Source organism: Oncorhynchus masou, chromosome 20 (genome assembly GCF_036934945.1).
Source record: "Oncorhynchus masou masou isolate Uvic2021 chromosome 20, UVic_Omas_1.1, whole genome shotgun sequence".
NCBI classification, from domain to species: domain Eukaryota; kingdom Metazoa; phylum Chordata; class Actinopteri; order Salmoniformes; family Salmonidae; genus Oncorhynchus; species Oncorhynchus masou.
In genome coordinates this window covers 7,773,999-7,793,047 of record NC_088231.1, presented here as the reverse complement: position 1 = coordinate 7,793,047, position 19,049 = coordinate 7,773,999, and the positions used below count along the sequence as shown (strand labels likewise).

Here is a 19,049-nt window from a genome sequence, read left to right as displayed (position 1 = left end):
TGATACTGTCGCAAAGCTAACTAATAAGCAGCATTCCCCAAGAGAGGATGGCTTTCACTTCAGCAGTAATAAATTCATGAACTTCTTTGAGGAAAATATATATATTTTTTTCACCTTTATTTAACCAGGTAGGCAAGTTGAGAACAAGTTCTCATTTGCAACTGCAACCTGGCCAAGATAAGGCATAGCAGTGTGTACAGACAACACAGAGTTACACATGGAGTAAACAATTAACAAGTCAATAACACAGTAGAAAAAAAGGGGAGTCTATATACAATGTGTGCAAAAGGCACGAGGCTCTGCATCTGTCCTCGTGCTCCAAGATCTTAGTGCTGCTTTTGATACCATCGATCACCACATTCTTTTGGAGAGATTGGAAACCCAAATTGGTCTACACGGACAAGTTCTGGCCTGGTTTAGATCTTATCTGTCGGGAAAGATATCAGTTTTTCTCTGTGAATGGTTTGTCCTCTGACAAATCAACTGTACATTTTGGTGATCAATAGAAAGCAAATTACAGACTCCTCTTTAAATCGGTGCATTCCTCCAAAGCTCAGTGGTCCTGAGTCTGCACAACTCTGCCAGGACCTAGGATCAAGGGCGACATTCAAGTGTTTTAGTACTATATCTCTTGACACAATGATGAAAATAATCATGGCCTCTAAACCTTCAAGCTGCATACTGGTCCCTATTCCAACTAAACTACTGAAAGAGCTGCTTCCTGTGCTTGGCCCTCCTATGTTGAACATAATAAATGTCTCTCTATCCACCGGATATGTACCAAACTTACTAAAAGTGGCAGTAATAAAGCCTCTCTTGAAATTGCCAAACCTTGACCCAGAAAATATAAAACACTATCTGCCTATATCGAATCTCCCATTCCTCTCAAAACAAATTGAAAAAGCTGTTGCGCAGCTACTCACTGCCTTCCTGAAGACAAACAATGTATACAAAATGCTTCAGTCTGGTTTTAGACCCCATCATAGCACTGAGACTGCACTTGTGAAGGTGGTAAATTAACTTTTAATGGCATCAGACCGAGGCTCTGCATCTGTCCTCGTGCTCCAAGATCTTAGTGCTGCTTTTGATACCATCAATCACCACATTCTTTTGGAGAGATTGGAAACCCAAATTGGTCTACACGGACAAGTTCTGGCCTGGTTTAGATCTTATCTGTCGGAAAGATATCAGTTTTTCTCTGTGAATGGTTTGTCCTCTGACAAATCAACTGCACATTTTGGTGATCCTCCATGTTCCATTTTAGGACCACTATTGTTTTCACTATATATTTTACCTCTTGGGGATGTCATTCGAAAACATAATGTTAACTTTCACTGCTATGCGGATGACACACAGCTGTACATTTCAATGAAACATGGTGAAGCCCCAAAATTGCCCTTGCTAGAAGCATGTGTTTCAGACATAAGGAAGTGGATAGCTGCAAACTTTTTACTTTTAAACTCGGACAAAACAGAGATGCTTGTTTAGGTCCCAAGAAACAAAGAGATCTGTTGAATCTGACAATTAATCTTGATGGCTGTACAGTTGTCTCAAATAAAACTGTGAAGGACCTCGGCGTTACTCTGGACCCTGATCACTCTTTTGACGAACATATCAAGATTGTTTCAAGGACAGCTTTTTTTCCTTCTACGTAACATTGCAAAATATTCAGAAATGTTCTGTCCAAAATTGATGCAGAAAAATGTATCCTTGCTTTTGTTACTTCTAGGTTAGACAACTGCAATGCTCTACTTTCCGGCTACCCGGATAAAGCACTGAATAAACTTCAGTTAGTGCTAAATACAGCTGCTAGAATCCTGAAGAGAAGCCAAAATTGTTATAATTTTACTCAGGTGCTAGCCTCCCTACACTGACTTCCTGTTATGGTGAGGGTTGACGTCAATGTTTTACTGCTAACCTACAAAGCATTACATGGGCTAGCTCCTATCCATCTTTCTGATTTGGTCCTGCCGTACATACCTACACGTACGCTACGGTCACAAGACGCAGGCCTCCTAATTGTCCCTAGAATTTCTATGCAAACAGCTGGAGGCAGGGCTTTCTCCTATAGAGCTCCATTTTTATGGAATGGTCTGCCTACCCATGTGAGAGACGCAGACTCGGTCTCAACCTTTAAGTCTTTATTGAAGACTCATCTCTTCAGTAGGTCCTATTATTGAGTGTAGACTGGCCCAGGAGTGTGAAGGTGAACGGAAGGCACTGAAACAACGAACCGCCATTGCTGTCTCTGCCTAGCCGGTTCCCCTCTCTCCACTGGGATTCTCTGCCTCTAACCCTATTACAGGGGTTGAGTCACTGGCTTACTGGTGCTCTTCCATGCCGTCCCTGTGAGGGGTGCGTCACTTGAGTGGGTTGAGTCACTGACGTGGTCTTCCTGTCTGGGTTGGCGCCCCCCCTTGGGTTGTGCCGTGGAGGAGATCTTTGTGGGCTATACTCGGCCTTGTCTTGGTGGTTGAAGATATCCCTCTAGTGGTGTGGGGGCTGTGCTTTGGCAAAGTGGGTGGGGTTATATCCTGCCACTTTGGCCCTGTCTGGGGGTATCATCGGATGGGGACACTGTGTCTCCTGACCCCTCCTTCTCAGCCTCCAGTATTTATGCTGCAGTAGTTTATGTGTCGGGTGGCTAGGGTCAGTCTGTTATATCTGGAGTATTTCTTCTGTCTTATCAGGTGTCCTGTGTGAATTTAAGTATGCTCTCTCTAATTCTCTCTTTCTTTCTATCTTTCTCTCTCTCGGAGGACCTGAGCCCTCGGACCATGCCTCAGGACTACCTGGCATGATGACTCCTTGTTGTCCCCAGTCCACCTGGCCGTGCTGCTGCTCCAGTTTCAACTGTTCTGCCTGCGGCTATGGAACCCTGACCTGTTCACCGTGATTACTATTATTTGACAATGCTGGTCATTTATGAACATTTGAACACCTTGGCCATGTTCTGTTATATTCTCCACCTGGCACAGCCAGAAGAGGACTGGCCACCCCTCATAGCCTGGTGCCTCTCTAGGTTTCTTCCTAGGTTTTGGCCTTTCTATGGAGTTTTTCCTAGCCACCGTGCTTCTACACCTGCATTGCTTGCTGTTTGGGGTTTTAGGCTGTGTTTCTGTACAGCACTTTGACATACAGTGGGGCAAAAAAGTATTTAGTCAGCCACTAATTGTGCAAGTTCTCCCACTTAAAAAGATGAGGCCTGTAATTATCATCATAGGTACACTTCAACTATGACACAAAATGAGAAAAAAAATCCAGAAAATCACATTGTAGGATTTTTACTGATTTTATTTGCAAATTATGGTTGAAAATAAGTATTTGGTCAATAACAAAAGTTTATCTCAATACTTTGTCATATACCCTTTGTTGGCAATGACAAGAGGTCAAACGTTTTCTGTAAGTCTTCACAAGGTTTTCACACACTGTTGCTGGTATTTTGGCCCATTCCTCCATGCAGATCTCCTCTAGAGCAGTGATGTTTTGGGGCTGTTGCTGGGCAACGTGGACTTTCAACTCCCTCCAAAGATTTTCTATGGGATAGGCCACTCCAGGACCTTGAAATGCTTCTTACGAAGCCACACCTTCGTTGCCCGGGCGGTGTGTTTGGGATCATTGTCATGCTGAAATTCCCAGCCACGTTTCATCAATGCCCTTGCTGATGGGAAGGAGGTGTTCACTCAAAATCTCACGATACATGGCCCCATTCATTCTTTCCTTTACACGGATCAGTCGTCCTGGTCCCTTTGCAAAAAACAGCCACAAAGCATGATGTTTCCACCCCCATGCTTCACAGTAGGTATAGTGTTCTTTGGATGCAACTCAGCATTCTTTGTCCTCCAAACACGACGAGTTGAGTTTTTACCAAAAAGTTATATTTTGGTTTCATCTGACCATATGACATTCTCCCAATCTTCTTTTGGACCATCCAAATGCTCTCTAGCAAACTTCAGACGGGCCTAGACATGTACTGGCTTAAGCAGAGGGACACGTCTGGCACTGCAGGATTTGAGTACCTGGCGGCGTAGTGTGTTACTGATGGTAGGCTTTGTTACTTTGGTCCCAGCTCTCTGCAGGTCATTCACTAGGTCCCCCCGTGTGGTTCTCGGATTTCTGCTCACCGTTCTTGTGATCATTTTGACCCCACGGGGTGAGATCTTGCGTGGAGCCCCAGATCGAGGGAGATTATCAGTGATCTTGTATGTCTTCCATTTCCTAATAATTGCTCTTTGGTCTTGGCCATTGTGGAGTTTGGAATGTGACTGTTTGAAGTTGTGGACAGGTGTCTTTTATACTGATAACAAGTTCAAACAGGTGCCATTAATACAGGTATCGAGTGGAGGACAGAGGAGCCTCTTAAAGAAGAAGTTACAGGTCTGTGAGAGCCAGAAATCTTGCTTGTTGGTAGGTGACCAAATACTTATTTTCCACCATAATTTGCAAATAAATTCATAAAAAATCTTGCAATGTGATTTTCTGGAGAAGAAAAATCTCATTTTGTACCTATGATGAAATTTACAGGCCTCTCTCATCTTTTTTAAGTGGGAGAACTTGCACAATTGGTGGCTGACTAAATACCTTTTTGCCCCACCGAATGTGTGCGTTTCTTTTTCTTCTAGATAGTAACTACGAAGGCACCTACCCATTTCCTGATTTAGCCTTTTCACCTGCCCATTTGATTGGGGATGGTTTCCGGAGGTGAGGCTGACCGTGACCCCCAGTCGTTCCATGAAGGTCTTCCAGACACAGGAAGTGAACTGATAACCACAGTCAGACATGTACCCCGGGATCCCATAGTGCCGGAAGATGTGAGAGAAGAGAGCCTTTGCCATAAGTTTGCCATGAGGGAGGTGTCTAGATGTCTTGCTCTGTGCACAGGTGGAACAGGAAGAGACATAAACCCGGACATCCTGGGCCATGGTGGGCCACCAGTACTTGGTGGAGAGACAGACGATAGTACGGCTACACCCGGGTGCCCCAACACAAATGCTGTGTGTGCCCAGGCGAAGAGACGGTTTCGCACATCAGAGGGCATGCCCATCACATCAGAGGGCACGCCCCTCAGTACAGTGGGCAGTTGAGGGCTCCTGTCGCAGGGCTCGATGGATGTCCATGTCCACATAAGAACACGACAGGAGCCACAATGAGGGACAGGGGAATAATGGGTGTCACTTTCTCCCTCCAAACCTCTGAGTCATGCACCTGAGACAACGCATCGGCCATGACGTTCGTAGGTCCCAGCCAGTAGGAAAGGGTAAAGTCAAACTTGGTGAAGAATAGGGCCCACCTGGCCTGATGCGAGTTCAGCCTCTTCGCTGCTCGTATATACTCTAGGTTCCGGTGGTCTGTCCAAACCAGGAATGAATCCAGCCAGTGCCGCCATGTTTTCGGCGCCTTCTTGACGGCCAACAACTCACAATCTACCACAACGTAATTCTGCTCCGTGGGAGAGAGCTTCCGTGAGTAGAAGGCGCATGGTTGGTGTTTAGGTGGCGATCCAGTGCGTTGGGAGAGAACAGCCCCTACTCCAACCTCGGAGGCATCCACTTCTACGATGAATGGCAGAGGCGGGTCAGGATGAGCCAGAACAATTGTTTATTGTCAGTTCGTCATTTGTGTGTATTTTACAAGCATAATATTACTATTCAATCTATCAATGTCTCACTCTTTTTCTCTCTGTCTCTTTCCTCTTTTTTCCCTTTCCCAACCCCCTTTCTCTCCGTCTTTTCCTTTGTATGTGTGTATCCAGGTACTGACCGTCTTCTGCACGGTGTTCGCCGGTGTGTTGGCGCTCAACTACCAGTGGGACAACATGGTGTGGGTGCTGCCCCTGCTCATCGTCTACCTGTTCTCCTGGCTGGTGACCCACTGCTTCCTGTCTATCTTTGAGATTGTGGTTGACATGCTCTTCCTCTGCTTCGCCGTGGACACAAAGCACAACGACAGCATCCCCGGCCGAGAGTTCTACATGGACAAGTCCCTCATGGTGAGGAGAAGGGGGGCGAGGCTTCATGGGAGGCTATAGGTGCGTCCCGATTCTCCACCTGTCATGGACTTAAAAGCAATGGATTGGTGTAATCATTTTCTAGAGGGAGTTTCCACCATTGTTAAGTTAATGTTGTGCTCACTTTGAGGAAGGGTGGAAAATCGTGACACACTACCGTTCAAAAGTTTGAGGTCACTTTGAAATGTTCTTGTTTTTGAAAGAAAAGCACATTTTTGTCCATTAAAATAACATCATCTTGATCAGAAATACAGTGTAGACATTGTTAATGTTGTAAATGACTATTGTAGATGGAAAAGGCTGATTTTTTAAATGGAATATCTACATAGGCGTACAGAGGCCCATTATCAGCAACCATCACTCTTGTGTTCCAATGGCACGTTGTCACGCCCTGGCCTTTGTTATCTTTGTTTTCTTTATTATTTTGGTTAGGTCTAGGGGTTTTGTATGTTTATGGGGTGTTATCTAGTCTAGGTGTTTATGTAAGTCTATGGTTGCCTCGATTGGTTCTCAATTAGAGGCAGGTTTTTATCGTTGTCTCTGATTGGGAACCATATTTAGGCAGCCATGTTCTTTGTGTATTTTGTGGGTGATTGTCTTCTGTCTTTGAGTCATTGCACCAGATAGGACTGTTTCGGTTTTCACTTTTGTTCTTTTGTATTTTTTAGTGTTGTCATGTATGTTCTTGATTAAACATGTTGAACTCTAACCACGCTGCATTTTGGTCCTCCTCTCCTTCGACGGAAGAAAGCCATGACACACGTTGTGTTAGCTAATCCAAGTTTATCATTTTAAAAGGCAAATTGATCATTAGAAAAACCCTTTTGCAATTATGTTAGCACAGCTGAAAACTGTTGTCCTGATTAAAGAAGCAATAAAACTGGCCTTCTTGAGACTAGTTGAGTATCTGGAGCATCTACATTTGTGGGTTCGATTACAGGTTCAAAATGGCCAGAAACAAAGACTTTTCTTCTGAAACTCGTCAGTTTGTTCTTGTTCTGAGAAATGAAGGCTATTCCATGTGAGAAGTTGCCAAGAAACTGAAGATCTCGTGTAACAGTGTGTACTTCCCCCTTCACAGAACAGAGCAAACTGGCTCTAACCTGAATGGAAAGAGGAGTTGGAGGCCCCGGTGCACAACTGAGCAAGAGGACAAGTACTTTAGAGTGTCTCGTTTGAGAAACAGACACTTCACAAGTCCTCAACTGGCAGAGAAGACTCCGAGATGCTGGCCTTCTTGGCAGAGTTCCTCTATCCAGTGTTAATTTTTTATATTTTCTATTGGCCAGTCTGAGATATGGCTTTTTCTTTGCAACTCTGCCTAGAAGGCCAGCATCCCGGAGTCGCATCTTCACTGTTGACGTTGAGACAGATGTTTTGCAGAATACCAATCAATTTATATATGGCGAATAACGGTTTTTGCACATTTTAAACAGAGCTCACCTTGTTATCTCATCACCCAACACGCTTTTCACGTTATCTTTTCTTTCTTTCTCTCTCTCTTTCGGAGCGTGTCGAGAACAGTAAGAATATGGAGTGACGGGATCGGTCCGATGCAGATGGAGTCTGTGCTGAGATGAAGCTCATGGTGAGTTAACAAAGCTTTTCCAACAGAGAATACATTCATTTACCTCCATAATCTAGAGTCATACACCCAAAATGATGGTGCTGAAGACAATAGTAAAGATTAACATTTGTTTATTGTTGTAGACTCATGGAGGAGGGACTTTTACTTGAAAAACCAAACCAGAAGATGGAAACCAAAGGCATTGCAGAAGCTTTCTTGAATCCATGTGCAATTGGTTTAACATGATCGTTTTACTCATTACTACAGTGGATCAAATATGAAAGAGGCATTTACTCTGATTAAATATTTATAGTCGTTGAACATATTAAATGCAGGTCCTGCAAGTCCTTGGTTTGTCTTATGTCAAAGGCAATGGATGATCATAACTGACAATCCCAAAATGAAGCTTGAGTTTGTAGAAAAAGGAATTGCCTAGAAGTGTGTATGTATTCATAAATGAAAGCAGAGTTCAACCCAGAATATGTTGTGTAACATGTTTATGCAGTGGACTTCATTGATCTCGCCTGATGCGGTTGAACCAATGGAATAGTCCCTAAAGTACAGACCCTGCCCATCTGGCACTCCATACCGGCTCAATCAAACGGCAAAAGTATGTGAAAGAAAACAAATACTATTTGAACCCAGGTATGTAGTGTACCACTTATACTATTTCAAACTCCTCTTTACCTGTCCCCTGTGGTGGACATCAGGAATACATCTCAGCTGGCCCTGACCCCCATCCTCTATGATGCAACTGTCCCACTAAAACCTGGGCAACGTGGCCAAAGACTCCTTCATCATCCCCCTGGTGGAGATCCCTGGCCTCATCCTCACCTACATCCACAACCAGCTCAAAGGAAAAGTACGTCCTCTATTACATTCACTGTCACAAACCAAAAACCAGCTCAAACGCAAGTACTTTCTCACATTAAACTACATGCACAGTAAGGAGGAAAAGCTTCATTTCCAATAGTTCCAAGCAGTGAAAACCATCTGTTTTTGAGACAGGGTGACACCAAAGCTTGGTTGTATTCATTAAGTATACCTTTGTATAAATGTTCAAAGATGCATTATGGTACATTACAAGCTCAAACATTTTTTCAACACAAATGACAATTTAGGGCAATAACTGAAAAATGACTCTCTCTCTCCATTGTTTTATCAGCCTGTGTGATTGACAGGAGAGATGATGAGAGGAGCTGAGTTTTTTCCATCATCATGATTACTGGGGAAGAAGAAGGGAAAGAGTTTATCTTTAAAGGTGCAGCCAGTGAAAGAGTAGATATGAGACCTGGCCTCCACATCATAAAAGGAGACCTGACCCTCCTCATAGTCCACAAACACCCCCACCTTCTGGGGCTTCTCTTTCAGGGAGAGGATGACTTGGGGGGAGGCACAGGCTGTGTATTGATTCCCATCCATTAAGACCACAGTCCAGAGTCCATATTCAGGGCTCGGTGATACAGACCCATTCCTGTCTATGGACTCTCTGGCCACTCCTAAAATCCACCGAGTCTTACCGTTAACCGTCACCTCATAGTAAAATCTCCCTGAGGAGAAGCCATCCTTTGCAAGGACAATGGCAAAACGGTCAAACCTTTTTGGATTGTCAGGAAGATTCTGTGGTATGTCTCCACGTCTTACTTGTTTCCCGTCTTCAGACAGGATGAGTTTGTGATGTGCTGTATCAGGGTCCAGAGTCACATCCACTGCATACTGCTGAATCCTCTTCAGTTTGACTTCAGGAAGCTTCTCCATCTCTTTATTCAGTGTCTCTTCCAGCTGAGACACAGCTCTCCTCACAGTCCCCACACACAGATCACTGTGAACACTGATCTCAGACCAGTTCTTGGTGGGTGGAGGTTTGTACACTAGTGATGGGAAGTTCTGGAGAAGTTGGAGGTGGTCCTCAGTCTGTGAGAGCTGCTTCAGATCAATGCTTCTCCTCTTTAGCTCAGTGATTTCCTGCTCCAGATCTTTAATGAGCCCTTCAGCCTGCCTCTCTACTGCTTTCTGCTTCTCCTCAATCACCTCAACCAGCTCAGCCTGGCTTTTCTCAATGGAGCGAACCAGAGCAGTGAAGACCTGTATGCTGTCTGCTATCTCCCTCTCTGCATCTCTCTTGCTGAGATCGACTGAGAGTTTGATGTCTTTAACCTTCTTCAGTCGCTCCTGGATAATCTGCTGCACTTCTGCCTCAGTTTTCACCAGCTGAACCTTCCTCTCTCCACACTCTTCCTCTATAGGGACAGTGTCATGAGTCTTGTGGTCTGCCTCAGTGCAGAACTGACACACACAAGTCTGATCAGTCCTACAGAAAAGCTCCAGGAGTCTGTCATGCTTCCTACAGATCCTGTCTTCCAGGTTCTCCACAGGATCGACCAGTTTGTGTCTCTTTAAGGCTGGGGCGATCTGATGAGGCTCCAGGTGAATCTTGCAGTAAGAGGTTAGACAGAGCAGGCAGGACTTCATGGCACTGAGCTTTGTCCCAGTGCAGATGTCACAAGTTACTTTTCCGAGTTTAGGAGGAGATTCATCTTTACCTCTGTCTCTCATCTTTTTAAAATTCTCTACAACCTCTCTAAACGTTGTGTTGACACGAAGCTCAGGTTGTCTGTAGAATTTCTCCTGACACAGTGGACATTGACACAGGTCCATTTTATCCCAGTACTTTGTGAGACATGTGATGCAGAAGCTGTGTCCACATGAAGTGGTGACTGGCTCAGTGAACACATCAAGACAGATAGAGCACAGGAAATGGTCTTCAGAAAGTAGAATGCTGGAGGAAGCTATATCTAGAGAGAGAGAGAGCAAAGTCGAAACTGTAAAGCATAGTTAAAGTTCAACATTTTTATTTAGCAAATTGCAGAAAACCTTCCGATCAAAATAATAATAGACTCCAGCTCTAGATTATAATCAATCAGTCATTAATACAATATATATGTTTTTTCAAATGAGCCTATTCCATTTCCTGGAATGAGTCAGCTCTCGATAGTTTCAGTGCCGTTGTCAACACGGCATTAAGGGAAATTAAGCAATCTTGATAAAAGTTGTTTAACCGTACTACATACAGAGCAAATTAGTCAATTTACGAAACATAGTTAAACATGGGTACTGTAGATACAAGCAGGAGATTACCATCAAATAAATGTACACAGTCATATTTATTCACCGATCCTTGTGAATCTCTACTCACCCATGTCTGTGTAAAATAGTGTGGGCGCGTCCTCAGATTTTTCTCTAGTATGTACTGTGATTAACCACAGAAGACTGTGTAGCGGTTTAAGAGAGATGTCTGAAGTGTTTTAGAGTTTACTCATGTGTGCAACATACAGCACGTCAAGCAACTTCAGTCTCACTTCAGCAAAGTGACATCAACATGCTCCTCCCCACCCAGTGCTGCTCTGTGCTCTGGAACAGAATTAACCCTTCACATTGCTGACACAATGTTTAACCTTCTCAATTCAAACAAGGTTGAAGAGTTAAACAAGAGGATTGTAATTGTTTTACTGATCTAGACAGAATGAGTGTGAATCAGAAATGTGAAACAAGGACCTATTTCAGGTGTATGGAAGGTTTTCTGACATCAACAACAACATAATTCTAATTCCACATTGGGATGAAAAAGTAATTGCTGTCTTGGCAGATTTCACAATTAACTATGAAGCAAGAAATGTCCCAGATTGTGTCTTTAAACATACTCACTTTGACATATACCAACTACCAGTTTATCAAGTCAAGCCAGACAATGGGTGAAAGAAGAAAATGCAGAACTCCATTACTGTTTGTAGGAAAATGCCTGTGTTCGCTGTACGCTGAAAGCCTGCATCTGCTGCTTGTGGTTTTTAATGAAATGCAGGTCCTACAAATATTGAAGTTGTTTTATGTTAACTGACAATCCCTAAATTGTGGCAATATTGGATCATTACTGTTTATTGAGTTTGTCTCTTTCATATATTTTATTGGAGTTTATAAAACATAAATGCAGGACATGACAAAACACACCACTTGGTGGCAGACAACCCACACATCATCCATAAACAACAACAGATAAAACAACACTGACAGACAATTGACAACAAAAACAAAGAGCAATAATGGTAATACAGTTATGGTCCTTTACGATGCCCAGACTGTGATCTTGAGCTTGGGTTAAAATACAATCAAATAGGTACATCGTTCTGGACCTGTACAGGATGTAAATCCCTAAATCGTGGCACCGTTGGGTCATTACTGCTTATTGAGTTGGTCATTCTGTATTCAAAGAAAAAGGGATGTCTAAACTACATACTACAAATTCCCCCTACCACATTACCATCATCAGTCAACATGTGTCGGGTTCACCGAGGGGTCATGAAAAGGGTTGTACCAAAATGTTTGATGTATTAGAATAATTGATTATTCTTATGTTGTATTAATAGAAGGGGAGGGTTATACGATCCCTCCCTCCTTACATTTATAGGGTCCTAGACTACAGATTATCAGTATCTATTCGTTGTAGAGGTTTAGTATTCCACAGTTGTTTTTTTAGTTCTCTCTCTCTTTCTTATAAAGTGGCCTCTCTGATAATGTGTGACTGTGGAGAAGGAGCTCTGCAGGGGAGTGGAGGATGAGTAATGTGTGACTGTGGAGAAGGAGCTCTGCAGGGGAGTGGAGGATGAGTAATGTGTGACTGTGGAGAAGAAGCTCTGCAGGGGAGTGGAGGATGAGTAATGTGTGACTGTGGAGAAGGAGCTCTGCAGGGGAGTGGAGGATGAGTAATGTGTGACTGTGGAGAAGGAGATCTACAGGTGAGTGGAGGATGAGTAATGTGTGACTGTGGAGAAGGAGCTCTGCAGGGGAGTGGAGGATGAGTAATGTGTGACTGTGGAGAAGGATCTCTGCAGGGGAGTGGAGGATGAGTAATGTGTGACTGTGGAGAAGGAGCTCTGCAGGGGAGTGGAGGAGATAAGACTAGCCAAACATTCCACAATAAATCAACTTTGGGGAGTGGAGGTTTTCCTACTTACAAAGCATGTAGTGGTCTGTCATTTTTATCATAGGTACACTTCAACTGTGAGAGACGGAATCTAAAACAAAAATCCAGAAAATCGCATTGTATGATCTTTAAGTAATTAATTTGCATTTTATTGCATGACATAAGTATTTGATCACCTATCAACCAGTAAGAATTCCGGCTCTCACAGACCTGTTAGTTTTTCTTTCAGAAGCCCTCCTGTTCTCCACTCATTACCTGTATTAACTGCACCTGTTTTGAACTCGTTACCTGTACAAAAGACACTTGTCCACACACTCAATCAAACAGACTCCAACCTCTCCACAATGGCCAAGACCAGAGAACTGTGTTAGGACATCAGGGATAAAATTGAAGACCTGCACGCACAAGGCTGGGATTGGCGACAGGACAATAGGCAAGCAGCTTGGTGAGAAGGCAACAACTGTTGGTGCAATTATTAGAAAATGGAAGAAGTTCAAGATGACGGTCAATCACCCTCGGTTTGAGGCTCCATGCAAGATCTCACCTCGTGGGGCATCAATGATCATGAGGAAGGTGAGGGATCAGCCCAGAACTACACGGCATGACCTGGTCAATGACCTGAAGAAAACTGGGACCACAGTCTCAAAGAAAACCATTAGTAACACACTATGCAGTCATGGATTAAAATCCTGCAGCGCATGCAAGGTCCCCCTGCTCAAGCCAGTGCATGTCCAGGCCCGTCTGAAGTTTGCCATGTTGGCTGGATTCACAACAAGTGTAGCTTTAATTTGCTATCTTCCATGTGTGATTTAATGAAAGTTAGATTTTTAAAGTAATTTATTTGAATTTGGCCCTCTGCATTTTCCCTGGCACTTGGCCAGAAGGGACGCTAGCGTCCCACATATCCCAGAGAGGTTTTAACGAAGGTGTGAGTGTTGACGAGGACAAGGTTGGAGATCACTCTGTCATGCTGATTGAGTTTGAATAACAGATTGGAAGCTTCAAAAGGAGGGTGTTGCTTGGAATAATTGATCTTCCTCTGTCAACAATGGTTACCTGCAAGGAAACACGTGCCGTCATCATTGCTTCACACAAAAGGGCTTCAGAGGCAAGGATATTGCTGCCAGTAAGATTGCACCTAAATCAACCATTTATGGGATCATCAAGAACTTCAAGGAGAGAGGTTCAATTGTTGTGAAGAATGCTTCAGGGCGCCCAAGAAAGCCCACCAAGCGCTAGGACCGTCTCCTAATGTTGATTCAGCTTCTGGATCGGGGCACCACCAATACAGAGCTTGCTCAGGAATGGCAGCAGGCAGATGTGAGTGCATCTGCACGCACATTGAGGCGAAGACTTTTGGAGGATGGCCTGGTGTCAAGAAGGGTAGCAAAGAAGCCACTCCAGGACAAACATCAGGGACAGACTGATATTCTGCAAAAGGTACAGGGATTGGACTGCTGAGGACTGAGGTAAAGTCATTTTCTTTGATGAATCCCCTTTCCGATTATTTCGGGCATTCAGAAAAAAGCTTGTCCGGAGAAGACATGGTGAGCGCTACCATCAGTCCTGTGTCATGCCAACAGTAAAGCATCCTGGGCCTCCCGGGTGGCGCAGTGGTTAAGGGCGCTGTACTGCAGCGCCAGCTGTGCCATCAGAGACTCTGGGTTCGCGCCCAGGCTCTGTCGTAACCGGGAGGTCCGTGGGGCGACGCACAATTGGCCTAGCGTCGTCCGGGTTAGGGAGGGCTTGGTCGGTAGGGATGTCCTTGTCTCATCGCGCACAAGCGACTCCTGTGGCGGGACGGGCGCAGTGCGCGCTAACCAAGGTTGCCAGGTACACGGGCACATTGGTGCGGCTGGCTTCCGGGTTGGATGTGCGCTGCGTTAAGAAGCACTGCGGCTGGTTGGGTTGTGTATCGGAGGACGCATGACTTTCAACCTTCGTCTCTCACGAGCCCGTACGGGAGTTGTAGCGATGAGACAAGATAGTAGCTACTACAACAATTGGATACCACGAAATTGGGGAGAAAAAGGGGTAAAAATAAAAACAAAACAAAAAAAACAGTAAAGCATCCTGAGACCATTCATGTGTGGGGTTGCTTCTCAGCCAAGGGAGTGGGCTCACTCACAATTTTGCCTGAGAACACAGCCATGAATAAAGAATGGTACCAACACATCCTCCGAGAGCAACTTCTCCCAACCATCCATGAACAGTTTGATGATGAACAATGCCTTTGCCAGCATGATGGAGCACCTTGCCATAAGGCAAAAGTGATAACTAAGTGGCTCGGGGAAAAAAACATCGATATTTTGGGTCCATGGCCAGGTATCTCCAAACTCTAAGCATTGATTATGCAAGAATGGGCTGCCATCAGTCAAGATGTGGCCCAGAAGTTAATTGACAGCATGCCAGGGCAGATTGCAGAGGTCTTGAAAAAGGGTCAACACTGCAAATATTGACTCTTTGCATCAACGTCATGTAATTGTCAAAAAAAGCCTTTGACACTCATGAAATGCTTGTAATTATACTTCAGTATTCCATAGTAACATCTGACAAAAATATCTAAAGACACTGACTGAAGCAGCAAACTTTATGGAAATTAAAATTTGTGTCATTCTCAAAACTTTTGGCCACGACTGTATATAGTGATAGAGTGGGTATTGGAACCAGGTGTGTGTAATGATGCCGAGACAAGTCCGGGGTTGATGAGTGAAGGGCATTTGCCAGCAGCAGGTCTGGCAGCAGCTCGAATGCCGGCAACGCAGAACGCCTGAGCTAAAAAAGGAGGGGGAGCCTAAACGAGGGCTGGTGTGACAGTACCCCCCCACACACACACACACACCCCGGAGACACAGTGCGTGTCGGCGGGACGACGCCTGTGGAAGTCCCGAATGAGAGAACGGTCCAGGACGTCCCGCGCCGGAACCCATCGCTGCTCTTCGGGACTGTACCCTTCCCAGTAAACCAGGTACTGGAGAGACTCCCCACGATGCAAACAGCCTGCAGACGGAGTACGCCGGGGCCTCCTCGAACCCCATGGGAGGGGAGGTTTATTGTTGTGTACAGCACTAGCCAAGGGACCAGATGCCACCGACCTAAGGAGAGATACATGAAATGAGGGTGAGATACGGTAATTGACGTGGAGATGTAATCTGTACGTCACCTCATTGACTCTCCTCAGGACTTTGAACGGCCTAACAAAATGTGGGCTCAGCTTCCGGCAGGGCAGGCAGAGGGGCAGGTCCTTCATAGACAGCTCGATCCTGTCACCAGGGTGAAAGACCTTCTGCTGGAGGACGACGAGCTGGAGAAGGGTGTGCGCTGTGTTCCATAACTCCTCAGCGCCGGAAGCAATCGTCCTCGATTTGACTCCAGTGCGAAGGCCGACTGATAGCCTAGAACACACTGAAAGGGTGTGAGGTTAGAGGAAGAGGGACGGAGGGAATTTTGTGCATATTCTGCCCAAGGCAGAAACGCAGCCCACACCCTGGCCGGTCCTGACAGTAACTACGAAGGTACCTACCCAGTTCCTGATTTACCCTTTTCACCTGCCCATTTGATTGAGGATGGTTTCCGGAGGTGAGGCTGACCGTGACCCCCAGTTGTTCCATGAAGGCCTTCCAGACACGGGAAGTGAACTGAGAACCACAGTCAGACATGTACTCCGGGATCCCATAGTGCCGGAAGACGTGAGAGAAGAAGTGAGCCTTTGCCATAAGTTTGCCATAAGGGAGGTGTCTAGATGTCTTGCTCTGTGTGCAGGTGGAACAGGAAGAGACATAAATTCAGACATCCTGGGCCATGGTGGGCCACCAGTACTTGGTGGAGAGACAGACGATAGTACGGCTATACCCGGGTGCCCCAACACAGATTCTGGTCTCGCACATCAGAGGGCACGCCCCTCAGTACAGTGGGCAGTTGAGGGCTCCTGTCGCAGAGCTCGATGGATGTCCATGTCCACATAAGAACACGACAGGAGCCACAATGAGGGACAGGGGGATAATGGGTGTCACTTTCTCCCTCCAAACCTCTGGGTCATGAACCTGAGACAACGTAGGTCCCGGCCAGTAGGAAAGGGTAAAGTCAAACCTGGTGAAGAATAGGGTCCACATGGCCTGAAGCGGGTTCAGCCTCTTCACTGCTCGTATATACTCTAGGTTCTGGTGGTCTGTCCAAACCAGGAATGAATCCAGCCAGTGCCGCCATGTTTTCAGCGCCTTCTTGACGGCCAGCAACTCACAATCTACCACGTCGTAATTCTGCCCCGTGGGAGACAGCTTCCATGAGTAGAAGGCGCATGGTTGGAGTTTAGGTGGCGATCCAGTGCGTTGGGAGAGAACAGCCCCTACTCCAACCTCGGAGGCATCCACTTCTACGATGAAAGGCAGAGGCGGGTCAGGATGAGCCAGAACAGGTGCATTCGTAAAACGTTCCTTGAGCGCACGGAAGACTCCAACGGCCTCCTCAGTCCAGCAAAGCTGTCGAGGACCTCTCTTCAGGAGGGAGGTGAGAGGGTCGACCACTGTGCTGAAAACCCCTAATGAAGTGCCTGAAACAGAAAACCTAGGAAGCACTGCACCGCCTTTGTGTTGGATGGAACAGGCCACGACCGTACTGCACTGACTATCTGCTCTTCCATCTCCACTCCCGCGGTGGATATCCGATATCCCAGGAACGAGTCCGCCTGCTGGAAGAAAAGGCACTTCTCCGCCTTGGCGTATAGGTGATGCTATCAGCTTCTCCAAAACGGACCTGACATGAGAGTTTGTTGGAACCTCCACACCTTGCTGATAATAAAGAATGATTCATTTAAGTTTGAATTTCAGTCCCTGTTGGTAATTTCCACCACACTGCGCCATTTTGTATTTGTTTATTGTCAGTTCGTCATTTGTGTGTATTTTACAAGCATAATATTACTATTCAATCTATCACTGTCTCACTCTTTTTCTCTCTCTTTGTCTCTCCTCTCTTTCCCTTTCCCACCCCCCTTTCTCTCCGTCTTTTCCTTCGTATGTGTGTATCCAGGTACTGACCGTCTGCTGCACGGTGTTCGCCGGTGTGTTGGCGCTCAACTACCAGCGGGACAACATGGTGTGGGTGCTGCCCCTGCTCATCGTCTGCCTGTTCCCCTGGCTGGTGACCCACTGCTTCCTGTCTATCTTTGAGATTGTGGTTGACATGCTCTTCCTCTGCTTCGCCATGGACACCAAGCACAACGACAGCAGCCCCGGCCGAGAGTTCTACATGGACAAGTCCCTCATGGTGAGGGGAAGGGAGGCGAGGCTTCATGGGAGGCTATAGGTGCGATTCTCCACCTGTCATGGACTTAAAAGCAATGGATTGGTGTAATCATTTTCTAGAGGGAGTTTCTACCATTGTTAGGTTAATGTTGTGCTCACTTTGAGGAAGGGTGGAAAATCGTGACGCAGCCTTATATACACTACCGTTCAAAGGTTTGAGGTCACATAGAAATGTCCTTGTTTTTGAAAGAAAAGCACATTTTTGTCCATTAAAATAACATCAACTTGATCAGAACTACAGTGTGTAGACATTGTTAATGTTGTAAATGACTATTGTAGATGGAAACAGCAGATTTTGTTAATGGAATATCCACATAGGCGTACAGAGGGCCCATTATCAGCAACCATCACTCTTGTGTTCCAATGACACATTGTGTTAGCTAATCCAAGTTTATCATTTTAAAAGGTAAATTGATCATTAGAAAACATTTTTGCAATTATGTTAGCGCAGCTGAAAACTGTTGTCCTGATTAAAGAAGCAATAAAACTGGCCTTCTTGAGACTAGTTGAGTATCTGGAGCATCAGCATTTGTGGTTTCGATTACAGGCTCAAAATGGCCAGAAACAAAGACCTTTCTTCTGAAACTCGTCAGTCTGTTCTTGTTCTGAGAAATGAAGGCTATTCCATGTGAGAAATTGCCAAGAAACTGAAGCTCTCGTGTAACAGTGTGTACTTCCCCTTCACAGAACAGAGCAAACTGGCTCTAACCTGAATGGAAAGAGGAGTTGGAGGCCCCGGTGCACAACTGAGCAAGAGGACAAGTACTTTAGAGTGTCTCGTTTGAGAAACAGACACTTCACAAGTCCTCAACTGGCAGAGAAGACTCCGAGATGCTGGCCTTCTTGGCAGAGTTCCTCTATCCAGTGTTAATTTTTTATATTTTCTATTGGCCAGTCTGAGATATGGCTTTTTCTTTGCAACTCTGCCTAGAAGGCCAGCATTCCGGAGTCACTTCTTCACTGTTGACGTTGAGACTGATGTTTTGCAGAATACCAATCAATTTATATATGGCGAATAACGGTTTTTGCACATTTTAAACAGAGCTCACCTTGTTATCTCATCACCCAACACGCTTTTCACGTTATCTTTTCTTTCTTTCTCTCTCTCTTTCGGAGCGTGTCGAGAACAGTAAGAATATGGAGTGACGGGATCGGTCCGATGCAGATGGAGTCTGTGCTGAGATGAAGCTCATGGTG

At 45.3% G+C, this 19,049-nt stretch overlaps 1 protein-coding gene across 1 annotated transcript; it reads right to left on the bottom strand.

The window, feature by feature from the left end:
* Nucleotides 1-7,688: 7,688 nt before the first annotated feature.
* LOC135506804 (E3 ubiquitin-protein ligase TRIM39-like) lies at nt 7,689-10,966 on the bottom strand. Its single transcript, XM_064926183.1, has 2 exons — nt 10,771-10,966; nt 7,689-10,369 (listed from the first exon to the last, which is right to left on the bottom strand). Exons 1-2 carry the CDS (start codon nt 10,772-10,774, stop codon nt 8,736-8,738), a joined length of 1,638 nt encoding a protein of 545 aa, XP_064782255.1. The 5' UTR covers nt 10,775-10,966; the 3' UTR covers nt 7,689-8,735.
* Nucleotides 10,967-19,049: the final 8,083 nt, after the last annotated feature.